General features: G+C 39.5%; 1 protein-coding gene across 1 annotated transcript in view; it reads right to left on the bottom strand.

Annotated features, from left to right (window-relative positions):
- Positions 1 to 2,651: 2,651 nt before the first annotated feature.
- Positions 2,652 to 23,002, bottom strand: part of LOC311034135 (uncharacterized protein) — a gene marked incomplete at its 5' end in the record, with an annotated part of 61,884 nt that continues 41,533 nt past the window's right edge. The window contains 4 exons of the mRNA XM_084041882.1: positions 2,652 to 2,870; positions 9,548 to 9,655; positions 12,215 to 12,343; positions 15,292 to 15,543. Coding sequence (XP_083898008.1) covers positions 2,692 to 2,870; positions 9,548 to 9,655; positions 12,215 to 12,343; positions 15,292 to 15,543 — 668 coding nt within the window. The 3' untranslated portion in view covers positions 2,652 to 2,691. The remainder of the gene's footprint in view (positions 2,871 to 9,547; positions 9,656 to 12,214; positions 12,344 to 15,291; positions 15,544 to 23,002) is intronic.

Here is a 23,002-nt window from a genome sequence, read left to right as displayed (position 1 = left end):
CTTTTTTTTAAATACTCCACTACAATTATTTGAAATCTTTAGTTACTAGTTAATTTGTAGATTTTGATTATTATTACAAAACATACATTAACCACAGCCATATATACATATGTATATATATATTTCGGCCATTTGAAAATAGCAGATCTACAAGCTCGACGCATTGTGAGCCTGTAGATCTGCTATTTTCAAGAGATTTTCTTTTTAGATTTTATCCATTTGAAAACTTGTGAAATGGGACATTCTGCATAAAGTACTTTCTACTTTTGGTACTTTAAGTACATTTTGATACCAATACTTTTGTACCTTTAGGGCGCGCTCCCACCGCACTTTTATTTTACCTCGGGGGCAGAATCTGTCAATGCTTTGTCAATGCAAATGCGTGGATTCTTGAAAAAAATCCGCAAGACCAGGAATCCACGCATTTGCATTGACAAAGCATTGGCAGATTCTGCGCCTGAGGTAAAATAAAAGTGCGGTGGGAGCGCGCCCTTACTCAAGTAAATTTTGTGTTCCGGACTTTTAGTTTAGTAACAGAGTATTTCTACATTGCAGTATTGATACTTAAGTAGAAAATGTGAGTACTTTTTCCACCTCTGTTCCCAAATCATCTGCAGTCAAACTACTCCCTACTGTATGAGATACATGTACATGCAGAGTAACACAGTAAAGTCCCTGGTTGTGGAGTAGAGATTGAACCATGATGGAACATCTCCAGGCAGTGACGTCTGTGGGCTTTTATTTTGAGGGCCGGAAATCCTCTTTTGAAAGAGTTCCTTAATGTTTTCTTAACGTGTGAAGAAAGAAAAGAGGCGTCTCTCTTCCCCTCCACGGCTACAGTCCTGACTAACGCTGGATGTGTTTTTTTTTGATTGAAATTTTTATTAGGCAAAAGAATGTAAAACAACACAGTTACATTTATAATGCTTTTGTCTAAAAGGTCCGGCCAAAAAAGTCCTTGCGGGCTTATTTCCGTTGGGGTCCTTGAATTAATTTCATAGTAGTAGCAACCAAACAGTTAAAAAATCAACATAAGAATACAGAGGGGAAAAAATATATACCATTATGTACAAAAAAAGGCATAAGAAAATAATAAAATATATACAAAAAAAAACATTAGAAAATAAAATAAAAAGTATGTACAAAAAAAGGGGGAGGGGGGGGTCGTCTGTCTACAGGGAAACTGGTACTAGCTCCTCTTTAGGCCTCCAGAAAGATGAGTTTTTAGGGCTGTTTTGAATGAGCCCAGAGAACTGCATTTTTTGAGGGATGGGGTTAGACTATTCCATTCCTTGGTGGCTGTGCTATAGAAGGAGAATTTGCCCATGTTTGTTTTATGGGTGGGTGTTACCAGATTGTTGTTTACGCTCCCTCTAGTTTTGTGACTGTGGGTGTCACTAACTTTTTCCGAGGTATTTATACAGATATGCGGGTATAGGAGGCATTTCGGGCAAATCTGCATTTACAATTTTGAAGACCAGTCCCATTTTTAGTTGTATAACCCTGTCTTCCACCCTGAGCCAGCCTAGGCTGGCAAAGTGAGTGGGAGAGAGGTGGGTCATGGGCCCCAGTCCGAGAAGTAGTCGAATCAGTTTGTTTTGGGAGGTTTGAAGCTTAGTCTTCAGTGACACTGAGGTGTTGGAGTACCAAGAGGAGCTAGCATAGTCAAAAAGGGGCTGAATCAGGGCCCCAGAGAGGAGTGCCTGAGGGTTGACAAAAGAGGAAACTCTGCCCATAAATCATAAATCTGCCCATAACTCTGCCCATAAATCTGGTAACAGTGAGCGGACCTTCTCGTCAGTCTGTGGGTCTAACAACCTTTTTCTGGCTCAGGTGTTCAGGGCCGAATGGCTGCTGTGTTAAGTGTTCAGATGGACGGGCGGCGTGCATGTTCAGAGCATGTTTATTCTAGAAGGATCCCTGGCCAATAAACACCTTCAATATTGTATTTATTTCAGAAATAGTTCATCTTTCACTCAATAGGGACAATGCCCGTCACATGTTGAGGATGTCATTTGTGTTATGCTATGCCCTATAGCAGTGGTTTTCAACCCTTTTCATGCCAAGGACCCCTAAATTGATACACATTTGGCCGCGGACCCCCATTTGAAAATGTTTTGTGCCAGGGACTCCCCAGAAGTAAAGATTTGAGTTAATTTTCGCTTTAAAAAAATATAAATATTCAAAGATATGCACACTTTTTCAAGGATTTTTTCAAGGATCAAGCTCATATCGAGTGCCGCGATATGAGCTTGTAGATCTGCTATTTTTGAATAGCCAAAGCTAAGTGGTTAAAAATGACTGTGACGCTATGTCAACTCATTTCGCTGGGGGACCCCCTGGTACTCCCTCAAGGACCACTGGTGGTCCACGGACCACTGGTTGAAAACCACTGATCTATAGCAATGATTACTATCAAAATATGGTGCTGTTTAACGATTTAACAATTGTTTGTTTGTTTTAACCAAAACTATCACTTACCCTACCTTAGTCTGCCCTGTTTTTAATCTGCTGTAGTTTTTAACCTGAACAGGAAAACACATGACAGAATCAGCCTGGGGTTTCATCATGCCCCTTTAACTGTTTTAAATATTAACTGTTAAATCATCATTCAAATCTCAGCAGTTATTTAGGGGGGGGGGGGGGGGGCACCAGTGGGCCCCGGGGCCACAGCTTGAGAACCCTGCCGTCCTAGACGCGGACCTGAGCGTAAAGGTCTTCCGTGGGGTCAGCGCTCCGTTGACCTCCTGACACCTTGACCTGTCCGTACTCCACCTCCCTCTCTGCCCTCCTCATGGCCTTCCTGCTGCCTGGCCTCTGGACCAGCCTGACGTCTGCATACGTCACGTCCTGGTCCTCAGCATCAGCACCTGTGGAGACGAGAGAACACACTATTTAATGGACTGTGTAGAGGACAGAACACACTATTTAATAGACTGTGTAGAGGACAGAACACACTATTTAATGGACTGTGTAGAGGACAGAACACACTATTTAATGGACTGTGTAGAGGACAGAACACACTATTTAATAGACTGTGTAGAGGACAGAACACACTATTTAATGGACTGTGTAGAGGACAGAACACACTATTTAATAGACTGTGTAGATGACAGAACACACTATTTAATAGACTGTGTAGAGGACAGAACACACTATTTAATGGACTGTGTAGAGGACAGAACACACTATTTAATGGACTGTGTAGAGGACAGAACACACTATTTAATAGACTGTGTAGAGGACAGAACACACTATTTAATAGACTGTGTAGAGGACAGAACACACTATTTAATAGACTGTGTAGAGGACAGAACACACTATTTAATAGACTGTGTAGAGGACAGAACACACTATTTAATGGACTGTGTAGAGGACAGAACACACTATTTAATGGACTGTGTAGAGGACAGAACACACTATTTAATAGACTGTGTAGAGGACAGAACACACTATTTAATGGACTGTGTAGAGGACAGAACACACTATTTAATGGACTGTGTAGAGGACAGAACACACTATTTAATGGACTGTGTAGAGGACAGAACACACTATTTAATGGACTGTGTAGAGGACAGAACACACTATTTAATGGACTGTGTAGAGGACAGAACACACTATTTAATGGACTGTGTAGAGGACAGAACACACTATTTAATGGACTGTGTAGAGGACAGAACACACTATTTAATGGACTGTGTAGAGGACAGAACACACTATCTAATGGACTGTGTAGAGGACAGAACACACTATTTAATAGACTGTGTAGAGGACAGAACACACTATTTAATAGACTGTGTAGAGGACAGAACACACTATTTAATAGACTGTGTAGAGGACAGAACACACTATTTAATAGACTGTGTAGAGGACAGAACACACTATTTAATGGACTGTGTAGAGGACAGAACACACTATTTAATGGACTGTGTAGATGACAGAACACACTATTTAATGGACTGTGTAGAGGACAGAACACACTATTTAATGGACTGTGTAGAGGACAGAACACACTATTTAATGGACTGTGTAGAGGACAGAACACACTATTTAATGGACTGTGTAGATGACAGAACACACTATTTAATGGACTGTGTAGATGACAGAACACACTATTTAATGGACTGTGTAGATGACAGAACACACTATTTAATGGACTGTGTAGAGGACAGAACACACTATTTAATGGACTGTGTAGATGACAGAACACACTATTTAATGGACTGTGTAGAGGACAGAACACACTATTTAATGGACTGTGTAGAGGACAGAACACACTATTTAATAGACTGTGTAGAGGACAGAACACACTATTTAATGGACTGTGTAGAGGACAGAACACACTATTTAATAGACTGTGTAGATGACAGAACACACTATTTAATGGACTGTGTAGAGGACAGAACACACTATTTAATAGACTGTGTAGATGACAGAACACACTATTTAATGGACTGTGTAGAGGACAGAACACACTATTTAATGGACTGTGTAGAGGACAGAACACACTATTTAATAGACTGTGTAGAGGACAGAACACACTATTTAATGGACTGTGTAGATGACAGAACACACTATTTAATGGACTGTGTAGAGGACAGAACACACTATTTAATGGACTGTGTAGAGGACAGAACACACTATTTAATGGACTGTGTAGAGGACAGAACACACTATCTAATGGACTGTGTAGAGGACAGAACACACTATTTAATAGACTGTGTAGAGGACAGAACACACTATTTAATAGACTGTGTAGATGACAGAACACACTATTTAATAGACTGTGTAGAGGACAGAACACACTATTTAATAGACTGTGTAGAGGACAGAACACACTATTTAATGGACTGTGTAGAGGACAGAACACACTATTTAATGGACTGTGTAGATGACAGAACACACTATTTAATGGACTGTGTAGAGGACAGAACACACTATTTAATGGACTGTGTAGATGACAGAACACACTATTTAATGGACTGTGTAGAGGACAGAACACACTATTTAATGGACTGTGTAGAGGACAGAACACACTATTTAATAGACTGTGTAGAGGACAGAACACACTATTTAATGGACTGTGTAGAGGACAGAACACACTATTTAATAGACTGTGTAGATGACAGAACACACTATTTAATGGACTGTGTAGAGGACAGAACACACTATTTAATAGACTGTGTAGATGACAGAACACACTATTTAATGGACTGTGTAGAGGACAGAACACACTATTTAATGGACTGTGTAGAGGACAGAACACACTATTTAATAGACTGTGTAGAGGACAGAACACACTATTTAATGGACTGTGTAGATGACAGAACACACTATTTAATGGACTGTGTAGAGGACAGAACACACTATTTAATGGACTGTGTAGAGGACAGAACACACTATTTAATAGACTGTGTAGAGGACAGAACACACTATTTAATGGACTGTGTAGAGGACAGAACACACTATTTAATGGACTGTGTAGAGGACAGAACACACTATTTAATGGACTGTGTAGAGGACAGAACACACTATTTAATAGACTGTGTAGAGGACAGAACACACTATTTAATGGACTGTGTAGAGGACAGAACACACTATTTAATGGACTGTGTAGAGGACAGAACACACTATTTAATGGACTGTGTAGAGGACAGAACACACTATTTAATAGACTGTGTAGAGGACAGAACACACTATTTAATGGACTGTGTAGAGGACAGAACACACTATTTAATGGACTGTGTAGATGACAGAACACACTATTTAATGGACTGTGTAGAGGACAGAACACACTATTTAATAGACTGTGTAGAGGACAGAACACACTATTTAATAGACTGTGTAGAGGACAGAACACACTATTTAATAGACTGTGTAGAGGACAGAACACACTATTTAATAGACTGTGTAGAGGACAGAACACACTATTTAATAGACTGTGTAGAGGACAGAACACACTATTTAATGGACTGTGTAGAGGACAGAACACACTATTTAATGGACTGTGTAGAGGACAGAACACACTATTTAATGGACTGTGTAGATGACAGAACACACTATTTAATGGACTGTGTAGAGGACAGAACACACTATTTAATAGACTGTGTAGAGGACAGAACACACTATTTAATGGACTGTGTAGAGGACAGAACACACTATTTAATGGACTGTGTAGAGGACAGAACACACTATTTAATGGACTGTGTAGAGGACAGAACACACTATTTAATGGACTGTGTAGAGGACAGAACACACTATTTAATGGACTGTGTAGAGGACAGAACACACTATTTAATAGACTGTGTAGAGGACAGAACACACTATTTAATGGACTGTGTAGAGGACAGAACACACTATTTAATGGACTGTGTAGAGGACAGAACACACTATTTAATAGACTGTGTAGAGGACAGAACACACTATTTAATAGACTGTGTAGAGGACAGAACACACTATTTAATGGACTGTGTAGAGGACAGAACACACTATTTAATGGACTGTGTAGAGGACAGAACACACTATTTAATAGACTGTGTAGAGGACAGAACACACTATTTAATGGACTGTGTAGAGGACAGAACACACTATTTAATAGACTGTGTAGAGGACAGAACACACTATTTAATGGACTGTGTAGAGGACAGAACACACTATTTAATAGACTGTGTAGAGGACAGAACACACTATTTAATGGACTGTGTAGAGGACAGAACACACTATTTAATAGACTGTGTAGATGACAGAACACACTATTTAATGGACTGTGTAGAGGACAGAACACACTATTTAATAGACTGTGTAGAGGACAGAACACACTATTTAATGGACTGTGTAGAGGACAGAACACACTATTTAATAGACTGTGTAGAGGACAGAACACACTATTTAATGGACTGTGTAGAGGACAGAACACACTATTTAATAGACTGTGTAGAGGACAGAACACACTTTTTAATGGACTGTTTATTTATTTATTTATTTTATCATAAAGAGGCTTTCACAGGCAAACACTCTAATGGTTAAAGGGATAGTTTCTCTATCGATAAGTCACCCCATGGAGACTTGAATGTATGGATATTTTTTAGTTTGTTACAGTGGTTCTGGTAGGAGACACAAAGGAGACTCTTTGAGTCTCCTACAGGAACAGCTGCCTACCTACTCTGGATAAAGAGCCTCTGATGAATGCCTACATTGTGAATTGTAATTGTAATACATTTATAATTGCATAAACTTCCATGACTGCGTGTCTCTGTGGCCTGTGGGATTATAATGTGTAAATGTTGGTGTTTTTTGCGGCTCTAGAGTGAGTCAGAATGTCATTTTGTTTCCATGACGCCAAAAATTCTGCTTTTCTTTGACCATGATAATACTATATCTATCTATACCTACCTACAAATTTATTGTCTTAGGAATGTGAGAAAAACAACAAAATATCCATGAATTCAAGTCTCCATGGGCTGACTGATCCATAGAAAAAGTCATTTTGGGGGTGAACTATCCCTTTATTAATAGTCTTTATTGTCCCAGAGGGATATTCATCTTCACAGACTGTTCCATAGAAAACACACAAAAATATAACACACATCAACATTAATGTGTTAAAGTAACAAATGAGGAGATGATCAGTGTCATTTTCTACTGTGATGCTAAACGTTCCATGGCTTTTTCGTAGACTATCAGAAAGAGGGTGGGTGTGGGAAGGCCGATAATATTGGTGGCAATACTCCTAATAATAAGCTCTTTTTCCCTTAGGTCCTTTGCTTCTATGCCTTAATTAGTTTTTGATCTACTTTTTACCCAAAGAAGGCTCTTATGTTGTTGCAGAATCATTTCTTTTTGCCTCTGCTATTTTTATGCCATTGTTTTGAAACCCTGCAGAACTTTGTGATTTGCAAACATGTAGAGTGTGTTATAAATAAAATGTATTATTATTATTATACTGAAAAGTTAGTTTTTGTACATGGTGAATAAAGTGAAGAAACATGAGGAACAATATAGAAGAGAACAGGTTGAATAATGCTTTTGGTTAAGACACTTTCCTTCCTCTGACTAAACATTTATTGAGAAACAGGAAGAGCGTTTAAATGATGGTAAAACCAGCTCAGTGGGCTTGTGGTTAGAGTGAGCTGGAGGTTGGGGGTTCAATCCCCCGGCTGAGTCATACTGGGGAAGATAATACAAATGTGAGCCAGTGCCTTGCTGCTTGGCTCTCAGCATCAAGGGCTGTACTGTCTCTGTGACCTACTGTACAAGCAGTGTTGCCAGATTTTGTGCGAGAAACAAGCAACCAGGTCAATGAAAACAAGCCCAAAAGAAGCGACTAGGCCACATATGCACTTAACTTATTACTGTATGCATCGGCTATTTTCAAAACAAATCTTGAAAAAAAAAAACGAAACGTTTGGAATATTTTTGAAACATTTTAACATCAGACACCAAATATTTGTCAGATGGGGGTCCGTGGACAAATATATTAATTTGGGGGTCCTTGACATGAAAATGTTCGAGAACCACTGGTTTAAACAACATTAGAAACAAGCCCCCTGAAAAACACAAGCACCAATATTTACAAGCAACTTTACAGAAAAACAAGCCCACGGTCACTTAATAACCAGACATGGCAACACTGCATAGTGTCATGTCCAGAGTGTGTAGACTAGACCATACATGGGCAACTGGCGGCCCCCACCTTCACTTAATGCGGCCCACAGGTTAATATCAGAATAGTGATATATTATTGATTTCAGCTGTTATGATTCCAAACATGGCCCTCTTTAATTACTTCAGTCTATATTAGCTTAATTACTTGTATTAAAATTCTATGTCCAATGTATTTGTATTTAAGTTCATGTACATCACTTAAATATAAGTAAATGCATTTGAAATTTAAAAAAGAAAATACTTCAGGATTCCAATTTTAAAAAGTAGCACAAAAAAAATCTGAATTCATATTCAAAAGTAGCAAAAATAGCCGATCTACAAGATCGGCTATTTTTGCTACTTTTGTGTGACATAGAACGGCCCGACAGTATATTATGCAATGTGTCCCTCTGAGTGAGTGTGGAAATAAAGTGGCCCTCTACATTATCAAAGTTGCATAGAGTCTACTTGAACATCAATCTGTCATCTCTAGCATCAAGAGCCACACCCACAGACTTTGGCAGAGTTTTTAACTAGCAACTGTCAGACTGTTGAAGAAACCCTAAGCCTGTTGCCTGTGCCTTTTATCAATGGTGTATTAATTACACTGAATGTTCCTTTACATTTTGATCTGACTTTTTAAATCTAAATGACACTGATGTGATCATGCTGCTATTGTCGGGCTTTTTATGTTCTTTTAAACCTACATGAATAAGACCTTCACCTCACTGTTACCTTGTATTTGTGTTGGGTTGATTATATTTATTTATTTCTTAACTCATACTTCTTTGGCTGAAAGCAGTATATCCTACGGTAGGCCTACAGTATCTGGGCGTAAACACATGCGTCCAAAACAGACTGAATAGAATATGTAGAAAATGAGAAACAAATGAGTGATAAAGACCTTGTTTAGTAACATCAGAGGATTTCTTCTTCTTGCAGTAGAGTCCAACACCGACCAGCAGGAGAATGAGTAGAGCTGCCAGAGAACCAACTATGTGCCACATGTACTCTGTTAACACACACACACACACACACACACACACACACACAATATAACACTATGCGATGTACTCTGTGAAAACACAACAAACACAAACACTATAACATTTTCCACAGAGGGTTTACTTTACTGTGATAATTGTCAGGACAGTGATGTGATCAGGAGCGAGGCAGAGCCCAGTTAAACAAGCATCACTGAAGTGACAATAATTACGGTAAAAACACCCTCACATGTAATATATTGTGATTTTACAACAGTCAGTTACCATCAAAATGTATTCATAATGTGGGACGTTTCTCTACCACAATAACAGCCTTTCTGTGAGTGTTATCTGTCTGTGTTATCCTGGAAATACATGAGGTCTGTCTGACAGAGACAGGCAGGCAGACAGACAGACAGACAGACAGACAGACAGACAGACAGACAGACAGACAGACAGACAGGCAGACAGGCAGGCAGACAGGCAGGCAGGCAGGCAGGCAGGCAGGCAGACAGACAGACAGACAGACAGACAGACAGACAGACAGACAGACAGGCAGGCAGGCAGGCAGGCAGGCAGGCAGGCAGACAGACAGACAGACAGACAGACAGACAGACAGACAGACAGGCAGGCAGGCAGGCAGGCAGGCAGGCAGGCAGGCAGACAGGCAGGCAGACAGACAGACAGACAGGCATGCAGGCAGGTAAGGCAGACAGACAGACAGACAGACAGACAGACAGACAGGCAGGCAGGCAGGCAGGCAGACAGACAGACAGACAGACAGACAGACAGACAGGCAGGCAGGCAGGCAGGCAGGCAGGCAGGCAGGCAGACAGGCAGACAGGCAGGCAGGCAGGCAGGCAGGCAGGCAGGCAGGCAGGCAGGCAGGCAGGCAGACAGACAGACAGACAGACAGACAGGCAGGCAGGCAGGCAGGCAGGCAGGCAGGCAGGCAGGCAGGCAGGCAGACAGACAGACAGACAGACAGACAGACAGACAGACAGACAGACAGACAGACAGACAGACAGGCAGGCAGGCATGCAGGCAGGTAAGGCAGACAGACAGACAGACAGACAGACAGACAGACAGACAGACAGACAGACAGACAGGCAGGCAGACAGACAGACAGACAGACAGACAGACAGACAGACAGACAGACAGACAGACAGACAGACAGGCAGGCAGGCATGCAGGCAGGTAAGGCAGACAGACAGACAGACAGACAGACAGACAGACAGACAGACAGACAGACAGACAGGCAGGCAGGCAGGCAGGCAGGCAGGCAGGCAGGCAGACAGACAGACAGACAGACAGACAGACAGACAGACAGACAGACAGACAGAGTCCCTGTTTACTCAGCCACGCTAGACATCTTTTCCTAAACTGGACACATAGAGAAACGAAACTTAACTGACTAAAAGTATGACTACAGGTATATTGACAATTTTGTTAACATAACAACAAAAAACATAACAAAAACTACATAAAAAAAAATAGTGGAGAAGAGATCCAGTAGAACTAAGACTAGTGGAGAAGAGATCCAGTAGAAGTAAGACTAGTGGAGAAGAGATCCAGTAGAACTAAGACTAGTGGAGAAGAGATCCAGTAGAACTAAGACTAGTGGAGAAGAGATCCAGTAGAACTAAGACTAGTGGAGAAGAGATCCAGTAGAACTAAGACTAGTGGAGAAGAGATCCAGTAGAACTAAGACTAGTGGAGAAGAGATCCAGTAGAACTAAGACTAGTGGAGAAGAGATCCAGTAGAACTAAGACTAGTGGAGAAGAGATCCAGTAGAACTAAGACTATTGGAGAAGAGATCCAGTAGAAGTAAGACGAGTCATTTTATGTTTGGTTGTGTGTGGGTGTCATGCTATACGAAAACAGAGCTGATCTGCTGCGACACGGTGTGAGCTTGTAGATCGGCCATTTCCGGCAGACCGGCACTTAGCCAAGTATAAATCAGGCATCACACAACGCCATCACGGCCCGCCAAGAGACATTTTAGTCGACTAAACTCTTATATATTTCAACTAAAATTAGACTAAAAATTAAAGGAGTAGTACACCCAAAAAATGACTTATGTTCTATCAAGTGCACACAGATCACATGCAGATTGTTTTGTTTTTGTCACATTCCTAAGCCAATAATTTGATGATAATACTAAAGATGCTAATTTATCCGGTAGGAGACACAAAGGAGACTCTTTGTGTCTCCTATTGGAGAGACCGCCAGTTATCAAATTATTGGTTTAGGAATGTGATAAAAAACTAAAAGAAATCTCCATGAATTCAAGGCTTCATGGGGTGTTTAATTGATAGAAAATAAGTCATTTTTTTGGGTGAACTACTCCTTTAAATATTTCAGATGACTAAAATGTAACTAAAACTAAATGGAAGTTTTATTTAAAAGACTACGACTAAAAAAACGACATTAAAATATTGCTGTCAAAGGTAACAGTGCAACCAGAATGACTGAAGGGACTTACTAAAGAACCATGGATGGCCATGGTGGTCAGTTCTGGTGGTCAGAGAGGTGGAGGTTAGGAGGACGTGAGTGGAGGAACTAACGGTCATGTCGGTCTCCTTACCCACACTGGAACTCTCACTGGGTGTCACAGAGGGGGTGGTGGGTGTCATACATTGGGTGTCATTGTCAAACACCCACTGTGGAGGTATCCGTGTGCCGTTGGAGGAGGTGCAGTTGATGAATTTGAAGCCTAAATGGACATACGGGCAAATGTAAGAGAAGCTACAGTATAGGCCTGCCTGACATCGATTATTCAAATAGTCCATTAATCAGTCAAGGGGAGTCTGAGTCGACTGCCAAGCTCTTACTCCTAATCTCTTTTTCTCTTTTTTTTTGGTGTTGCATTAGTCAACTATTAGTTGATTATAGGCAACATTTGGCCAATCAGATTCAACTATAGAAATCCTTAGTCGGAGACAGGCCTACTACAGTAGGCTACTACAATTACAATTTACAATGTAGGCATTTATCATCAAAACACTCTTTATCCAGAGTGACTCAGGGTCAGTCCACCTTTAGGTGGACACGCACTGACCTTTTGCACCTTAATCCCATGTATAACGCACTGACTTTTGTCTTTTTTTATTGTGCTCTTTTTTTCTCTAAGCACCTTAACGTCCATAAGTATATCATGCACAGTATACTATACATACATTGCTGCTATGCTCAGGCACCTTAGTCTGTTTCTTTATCTCAGGTACTTTGTAAATATGTAGATAACTTGTTTGGCCTTCTGTTGTTCTCTTATTTGATCTCCTTCCCACTTGCCCCCTACCCCTCTTCTTCTTCCTCCCCCCCTCTTCTTTCTATGGAAATTAACGTTGCGATGGGAATGATGTACAAAAACGAATTTCACCCACTTTTTTTACCTGTGATGTGACAATAAACCTGATTCTGATTCTGGTAAACACATACTGTACATGTAGAATGTAGAGAGACAGTGTAGTGTCTCAGTAAACTAGGATCACAGGTAAGTCAAGAACCTAGTATCTGTCTAAAGTCTAAACTATATAATATCAAAAATAATATGTACATTGAAACTATTGCATACCAGGTAAACAAGTGAACCTACTATCTGTCTAAATAACATGCTATCTAAATCCATGGTTCTCAAAGTGGGGTCCGGGGACCCCCAGGGGTACTCGAGGGGGTTCCAGGGGGTCCCCAGCTAAATGATGGACAGGAACCAAATGGACCCTTATGGGTCTGTAACTCTGAGAGTGTACAAATGGAACCAAATGGACCCTTATGGGTCTGTAACTCTGAGAGTGTACAAATGGAACCAATACACTCTCAGAGTTAAATTAACATTGATTTTATAATATAAATTGGGGTCCCAGAGATAGAAATGCCATTAAATGGGGGTCCGTAGCCTCTAATGCATGTCAAACTGGGGGTCCTTGACATTAAAATGGTTGAGAATCACTGCTAGAGCCGTAAAAAATCTTCTCTTATTGGGGGTCCCTGGCTTATCTTTTCAAATGGGGGTCCGCGGGGCTAATAAGTGTCAATTTGGGGGTCCCTGGCATGAAAAAGTTTGAGAACCACTGATCTAAATGACATTTGAACCTTTGAATAAGACCAGTGTTGATTTTGACAGCAAATTTAGATTTAATTTTAGTCATAGTCTTTTGAAATAAAATTCCATTTAGTTTTAGTCATATTTTAGTCATCTGAAATGTTGACTAAATCTACAGTTGATTTAGTCGACTAAAATGTATGTTGGCGGTGCCTTGATGGCGTCGTAATGGCTGATTTTACACTTGGTTGCGCTCTGAAAATAGCAGATCTAATAGCTCACAACGCGTCGCGCTGCGACGCGTTGTGAGCTATTAGATCTGCTATTTTCAGAGCGCAACACCTGAGCGCAACCAAACATAAAATAGCTTTAGTCATTGTAGCTTAGTTTTTATTTCGTTTTTCGTCAGTGAAAAAAGGTAGTCAACCATAATTTTTCGTCATAGTTTTAGTCGACTAAATCAACACTGAATAAGACAATGTTCCACAGTAAAAGATATCTTCCAGTACTAAAAGAGATCTTATAAGTGCTCTCCACTTAGCGCAGGTCTCCGCCAGGCCAGGTTGGCTACCCAGCCAACTTTGGTTGGCTACGCAAAATTTGTAAGTTAGTTATAGCCAATCGGAATGGAATATGAAATATCTGGATCAACGGGAGTTGTGCGTGCAAAGTTTCACAGAAACAGGGACGCTGCGTTCACGATGTGTGGCATTTTGTGTGAAACGGGCCTCTATACCGCAAACTTTGAAAGCCAATCGTAGCCAAATCGGAATGGAATCTGAAAAATGTGTCAGATACATTTTGATCACAAGACTCCAGAGATAACGTGTACCTATTTGTGTGAGATTTGGACAGAATCTGTAGGAATAGTAGCAAAAAGTGTGTTATGAGGAAAACGCTAAATAGTGTAAAATCATGTCAAGCGGAAATGCCTGTATGGGGAGTATAGTGTCATGAGCCAAGGAGTTCAGGGGGGAAAAGTTACTGTAGAATCCATGGTTCAAGAGTTATAGGTCAAGATGTGAAGCGGCCTGTTATAGCGCCACCGTGAGGCCTATTTGAAAAGTGTGTCTCACACACAGACACACAATCACACTAAGAGTGCCGCACTATGAACTTGTAGATCTGCTATTTTTGAAAAATATTTTTTTTTGTGAAAATGTGTCCAAATCTTGATTATATATATTTTGTGAACATTTGTAACTCAAATCTTTGCTTCTGGGGGATTCTACAAATGTCTTCTAAATCCTAACAGTTTTCTGAAAAACGTATGTTTCTATATCAGTGGTTTTCAAACCTTTTCAAGAACCCCCAAAATTATATGTATTTGGCCGCGGACCCCCATCAAAATATTGTGTAAAGAGGGACCCCCCAGAAGCAAAGATTTGAGTAAAAAAATGTTCCATTTAAAAAGATATATAGATTCAAATATTTGCACAAATATTCGAGATTTAAAAATAATAGCAGATCTATCTGCTATTTTTGAATAGCCAAAGTATGAAATAATGGTTTAAGTGGTTACACAGATGCGTTCCCGGTTTTAATGGGTTAAGGCGGAATTGTTAAGGAACCAGAATGGTTCCCATTAAAACCCTTGTTACAATCATGTTCAGTCTCACCTGGACATGTAGAGATGTTCTTCCCTACAACACCACGGCTAACACTGTTCCTGACGGAGCAGACCAGTTCTCCAGATGTACCCAGTGGCAGAGTGATGGTGTTGTTGTCATGATGTCCAGAGAGGAGCTGATTGTCTGTCAGAGGTTCTCCATCCAGAGTCCAGCTGTACTGGACACTGTCCCCTTCACAGGAGCAGGACACCCTCATCTGTCCTTGGGACAGACACTCATAGGACAGCTTAGGAGGAGACACTGGAGCTGGAGGACACACAGTTAACACACAGTGGAAGACACAACACATTAGTCTGAAAGTAGCATAATATAGTATGTGGTGCAAGTCACTATTTATATATTTCGTTATATTTCAACATGTTAGTGCTCTACTCTCTACGGTAAATCTATTATTACTTATATTAAGCACAATTATTTAACATTTATAAATTAAATCATACCAATAATCAGTCATTAAAGTACCGTTAACATGAAAATGCAGCAGTTCAACATATTTTCTCAGCGCTGAACATAACAGTCCTTTGTGTAATCAGTAAAGGTGTATTACAATGTTTTACTGAACTTCACTAAACTACTGTAAACTAAACTTAACAATAGAAATGTGATGTTCTCTCTGAGCGATACTGGAATATGTTGTTGTTGTTGTCAATGATTATTTTATGTCAGTTCTTATAACAACTTGTAACACTTTACCTTGAACAGACAGATGGAGATGTTTAGTTTCAATAGCCGTTCCTGATGATGAGTCAAAGACTCCCAGGACATATTGAGCTTCATCACTCCTTGTGATGTCACTCATCTTAAATGTCCCACTACTGACATCAAAGGATGATCTGTGTCTGTATTTATCTGCAGCCTGAAAGATATTCTTTCTAAACTCGAATACTTGGTCTTTTGCCTCTTTTGACCATGTGTATTGAAGTCCTGTCTCAATCTTCTCCACCAGTCGTAGATCAACGGTTCCTCCCACAGCTGCATAACATTGAGTTCCATTCTGTCTGGCATCACAGTGGGTCTGTATACCTGTATAGTATGAAATATAAGATAAATAAATAACATCACAGTGGGTCTGTATACCTGTATAGTATGAAATATAAGATAAATAAATAACATCACAGTGGGTCTCTATACCTGTATAGTATGAAATATAAGATAAATAAATAACATCACAGTGGGTCTGTATACCTGTATAGTATGAAATATAAGATAAATAAATAACATCACAGTGGGTCTGTATACCTGTATAGTATGAAATATAAGATAAATAAATAACATCACAGTGGGTCTCTACCTGTATAGTATGAAATATAAGATAAATAAATAACATCACAGTGGGTCTGTATACCTGTATAGTATGAAATATAAGATAAATAAATAACATCACAGTGGGTCTGTATACCTGTATAGTATGAAATATAAGATAAATAAATAACATCACAGTGGGTCTGTATACCTGTATAGTATGAAATATGAAACTGTTTGAAACATAAAGTAATATAATCACAACAAAAAACGATGTTTCATAATTATCATAATAGCTTCTAAACTGGCTACTGTTTCCCAAATTCTAGAACTGGTGACTGACACTAATGGACATTAATGATGCTGAACTATCAGTTATAGGTTTACATCAATTAATACAAAATGTATTCATTAACCAGAATTGACAGTTCACTCAGCATGTTCTACTGATATTCCTGAACAGTCAGATATAGAGATATCATGTACTGATCACTAGCTGATTACTAGAACATAAACTACTTGTTGACACTAGATATAATAGTGGATATGAATATGATTAGTAGATTATGATATGAATATGATTAGTAGATATAATAGTGAATATGAATAATGTGTTAAATAGTGAATAAAGCAGCTTCTCACCATGAGACAGTCCAACTGTCATCATCAGTAGAACAAACACAGTCTCCATTTTCTTCTCTCTCTTCCTCTTCCTCACGGGAAAACAACAAAATAATGGAACTTTCGCCAAAACTAATGTCAGCCTCTTCTTTCCCTCTGAGTGTGTAAACCTGTGATGTAACAATGAGCTGATAGATTCAACATGAAGCCGGACCCTCCATAACCCAACCTACCAGACAAACCCTCTCTGCATGATTACCAATCATTACGTCTCAACACAGAGCTGTCCACGTTGTGACCAATGATACAACATGTGGTTTGTTCTATTTGTAGAGGAAAGGAAGTGATTTGAGTTTCACTTCAGTGTTGATGACGATCAGAGGTCATCAGCACCATGTCTGCTTCTGATGGACATCTGTCAAACTGTTGGCTACTTTTTGCCACTGACATAAATGAGAGGTCAATCGTTTTCTATTCAATGTTATCAAAGTGCCAAATCACAACAAGTTGTCTCAAGACACTTTACATGTAGAGGCAGAGATCTCACATTGTCCTAACAAGAATTTTGCGACAGTGAGAGAGAGATGTTGACATTCTGCCCCCCCCCCCCCCCCCATACACACACACAACAAAGTTGATCAAAAAACAAGTGTGAAATCAGTGTGAGCAGTTTGCCAGATCTTGCAAGGGAAACACACACACACACACACACACACACACACACACACACACACACACACACACACACACACACACACACACACACACACACACACACACACACACACACACACACACACACACACACACACACACACACACACACACAGTGATACAGATATAGGATACATGTATTGTAGGTGTGAGAAAAATAGAAGCAGAATTATCCGCCGATTCAAAATCTGTGGCTGAAAGTTGAGAGGATTTTAACTCACGTATTATTGTAATTGATTTGGAATTCCATTTGTAAACAGGCTCTATGCACAGCAGCCATATCGTAAAGAAACTGGGCCTCTTCCTTACTTCCTTCACAGGTTGTTACCAATGTTACTAATGAAGGCTCTGTTCCATTCTGGTCAAACAGAGTCAGGGTGCTGACTCACTGGAAACACTCTGCTACACCAGTGGGTCTCAAAGTGTGGTCCAGGGACCCTCATGGTTGCTTGAGGGGGTTCCAAATGGCCCCTGACGGGTGTGTAGCTCTGATAGTGTACAAATGGAACCAAATGGACCCGTACGGGTCCATTTGGTTCCATTTGTACACTCAGAGTTGTGGGGGTCTTTGAAATTACGTTTAAGAACCACTGTGCTACACTAGATGTTACAGAGCCTTCATTAGTATCATTGGTAGCATTTGCAATAAAAACATTGATATATTTTTCATCTCATGCCTGTTGAGCTTTAGATAAACCGTTCATTCATTAGATGCTTTTAGAAGTGTGAGGGTTCCCCCTAGTGGCTGGACCTGGTTAATCCCACCGGTAAAACAACATTTGTGAGCATGTTTGTGTTTGTTTTAATGTCTGGAAGCTGTAAACCTGTTGTGTTTTTAGCTCTGGTCAATACATTAAACTTTTACATTAAAAAAAGATATATTATCCTGATTAAAATGTAATTTGTCAGTTTGCACCTCTGGAGGAAAATGTCTTCCTCAGACTTTTACAACAAAAAGTACAAAACATTCAACACAAATCTAGCAGCAACAGCTTGAATCACAACACAAACAGCAGCAAAGAAATACATGCTTTTTCTTGAGCCGTTCTTTTGACTTATATATTCTTCACTCTGACTTCTTCACTTGTGTTTGTGCATGGACAGGGTCACACTGTAGAAACCATATGGACCCCTGGGCTTTGCTCATTGTAAGAGAGAAAGAAAGAAAGAAAGAAACCCTGTACCCTGTCACACAACTCACTACCTTCAACAATAACCTCAACAGAACGATTGAGCCTTCAAATCCAGAGTCACTGAACATGTTTCATTGTCTCCCAGTAGGACAACAATACAGCATGAAGACCCAAAGACCCCCCGTTTGACATGCATTAGGCTACGGACCCCCATTTAATGGCATTTATACCTCTGGGACCCCAATTCACAATGTAAAACCAATGTTAATTTAACTCTGAGAGTGTACAAATGGAACCAAATGGACCCGTTAGGGTCCATTTGGTTCCATTTGTACACTCTCAGAGTTACAGACACATAAGGGTCCATTTGGTTCCTGTCCATCATCTAGCTGGGGACCCCCTGGAACCCCCTCAAGTACCCCTGGGGGTCCCCGGACCCCACTTTGAGAACCAATGGGCTACACAACAGACACAAGTAGCAGCAGCCAAGAAATAATAATAAAAACAAGGTTCCTACCTTAAAAGTAGTCCAGGACTATGATGAAGAGGAGGGGGTGAGGGTGTCCCTCCAGGACGGTAAACTCCTCACTCTGTCTGGTCATCACCATGGCTCCTACAGCCCGGGGTGTTGGATGCAGGTCTCCTGCATCGTGTGCAGTTTGGTGGTATTTACGCAGGACCGAGTGCTTCCAAACCCCAACACAATAAACACAACAAACACCTGAACAGAATGTATTGACAGACAGAAAGTATCTCATAACATCACGTCTACTATACGGTGGATTTTTATGAAACAAAAACTGTCCACATAGAAAGAGGATAATCCAAGCTTTCAGTACAGCTGCCATGTTATTGAGTTTAACGTTGTTTAATACAATCAGATCATTTAGGGTTTGTTTTTTTTTACATTAAAAAAAACTACATTTATAATGTTTTCTGGTAGGAAGAAATTCAACCCTGAGGAAGCTAAACTCAGTATTAAGGGTATTGGAATAAGTAGAGTAGCCTCCACCCCATTTTTGGGAATAATGGTTGATGAAAAATACAGCTGGAAAGAAAGAACACATTGACCAGGTAACAAAAGAAGTTTAAAAAATCAGTGGGGATTATCAGAAAAATCTGCCCATTTCTAAATAGAGCCCGTCTAAAAACCCTATACAGCCTAGTATATCCTTACCTAACCTACTGTAATATTGTGGGCTAGCCTAGTACCTATCCCTCTTATCTCCATAAATTATATATGCTACAAAAAAGGTTTGTCCGAATAGCTACAAATTCAAGTCCACGGGATCCGTCCTCACCTCTTTTTTCAACACTCAATATACTAACCATCTTTAATATAAATATACTCCAAACATGTATATACACCTATTAAACTAAATACCAGTATATCATCTCCAGATCATTTCACACTGTACTTCCAGACTAATTCCAGTTTACCAACATTACATGTCCTACTGTGTACCACCACCAGGGGGCAGTTCTCCATCAAATATAAAGATGTTTCTCTGCCTAATATATACATTGAATACCTGAGTGGATAACTAGATGCATTTTCTAAATCACTTCATCTTTATTGTGTTCACATGACTATAGCATCATGTCTTAGCCGGCCCTAGTTTATACATTTGAAAAAAAAATTGAAAATAGCAGATCTACGAGCTCACAATGCAACGCATTGTGAGCTTGTAGATCTGCCATTTAATGTTTTAGTACTTTTACTTTTGATACTTTTACATTTAGCTACCAATACTTTTGTACTTTTACTCAAGTATTTTTTTAATTCAGGTCTTTTACTTAGAGTATTTGGCAGTATTGATACTTTTACTTTTACTATTGAAACATTTGAGTACTCTGCAAATAGTCCTGCATGTTGGGCATCACTCAGACACATCTCTATACAACAACACATTCACTGATCTGATCCTCACTATAGTTTACTAAATGTTTCTCTAGGTATCATAATAAGTCACATTGTAGACAACGTTAATGCTATGAAAGCAGATAAATGAACGTAAACTAACTAACTAACTCACCTGCAGAATAAACATACTGAAGCAGGTGGTTGTGAAGATAATTCACTTCTGTTTGAAGTCTGTCAGGTTCTTTCATCACTTTGAACTCCCTGAGACACAGACAACTCTACTGTATGTACTGTCCTCTAACTCTGTGTTTTAACGGTACGTTATCAGTTTTATTTCCAATTAATATCACAGACGACAGAGTTTGTATCGAATGTTTGTTTGTTTGTTAGTTTGGTGCAGGTGTGTGAGGGAGGGCAATGTTGCCAGGTATTGTGAGAGAAATAAGAACCAGAGGTCTATAGAAACAAGCCCAAAAGAAGCGACTATTATAAGCCACATGAGAGCATTTTCAAACATAATATACATCGGCCATTTGAAAATAGCAAACCTACAAGCTCACGATGCGGCACGTTGTGAGCTTGTAGATCTGTTTTTTTATTTTTTTATTTTTTTATCTGGTACAAGGGCCACACATAATATTTTCAGACGTGGGTCCGTGGACAAGTAAGCCTACATATTATTTTGGGACATGAATATGTTTGAGAGCCACTGGTTTTACTTTAAACACCATTTAGCCACCAATTAAACGACTTTACAGAAAAACAGGTCTGCTTATAATAAGCAGACATGGCAACGCTGAGAGGCCGTATGAAGCAGTGTTGCCAGATGTTGCGAGAGAAACAAGCAGACACGTCTATGTAAACAAGCCCAGAATAAGCTACAAACCCCCCCCACCCCCATGCTGTGAGCTTGTAGGTCACCCATTTTTCAACCCCCTCAGGCTCCAGGACCCCGTCCAGTCCACTGACCATAGACGCTGAACCAACATCACTAAGCAAGCTGAGGTGAAGTACCTTGAACAGCCACTAGAGGGAAACCTCACACTTATAAATGCTACTGATGAATGCGGGGAGGTTTATTCAAAACTGACCTATGACCTTGAAGACCATGTAGTCTTATGCAAAGATTAAAATGTCATTTAGACAGATGACAGGTTCATTTGTTTACCTGGTATCCTATAGTTTCTATAGTTTCAATGTACAGATTATTTATTATTTTTATAGTATATTGTTTAGACTGATGCAGGTTATTGGTTTACCTGTGATCCAGTGGTGGAAGAAGTACTCAGATATTTTACTTAAATAAAAGTAGCACTACCACAATATAAACATACTCTGTTACAAGTAAAAGGCCTGTTTTCAAAATGTTACTTGAGTAAAAATACAAAAGTATTGTCATCAAAATATAATTAAAGTAATAGTACTAAAAATAATTACCGGACTTTTACTTGTAACAGAGTATCTCTTCACTGCAGTATTGATACATTTACTTAAGTACGAAATGTGACTACTTTTTCCACAACTGTATACATATATAATGAATGAATTATACACAATGAATGCATTGTGCTCATGAATAAACATGAGCACAATGACGAGGCAGAGAGAGAACCGTGAGAAAAGCAGAAGTTGTGTTTATAAGTCCATGTGGTTTAAAAAAAGAGCTGATGAAGTCTCACACATTTAGAGAAGCTCCCGGATGAGGCTGTTTTTCACACGCAGAGCTGACATAAAAACAGTTAGATTCATGTTAGATATCGTCATATTGTGAAACATTAAAACAGTTAGATTGATGTTAGATATCGTCATATTGTGAAACATTAAAACAGTTAGATTCATGTTAGATATCGTCATATTGTGAAACATTAAAACAGTTAGATTCATGTTAGATATGGTCATATTGTGAAACATTAAAACAGTTAGATTAATGTTAGATATGGTCATATTGTGAAACATTAAAACAGTTAGATTCATGTTAGATATGCTCATATTGTGAAACATTAAAACAGTGATCTTAGATATGGTCATGGTCAGTGGTGTAAAGTAACTATAGCACATTTACTTGAGTAGCCTACTGTACAATTTGGGGGTATTTTTTACTTTACTGCATGGAGCATTTCCAATT

Source organism: Gymnoscopelus microlampas (assembly GCF_963454915.1).
Source record: "Gymnoscopelus microlampas genome assembly, chromosome: 18".
Lineage (NCBI taxonomy): Eukaryota > Metazoa > Chordata > Actinopteri > Myctophiformes > Myctophidae > Gymnoscopelus > Gymnoscopelus microlampas.
The sequence above is the reverse complement of the archived record's forward strand: the minus strand, read 5'-3'. Positions and strand labels throughout refer to the sequence as shown.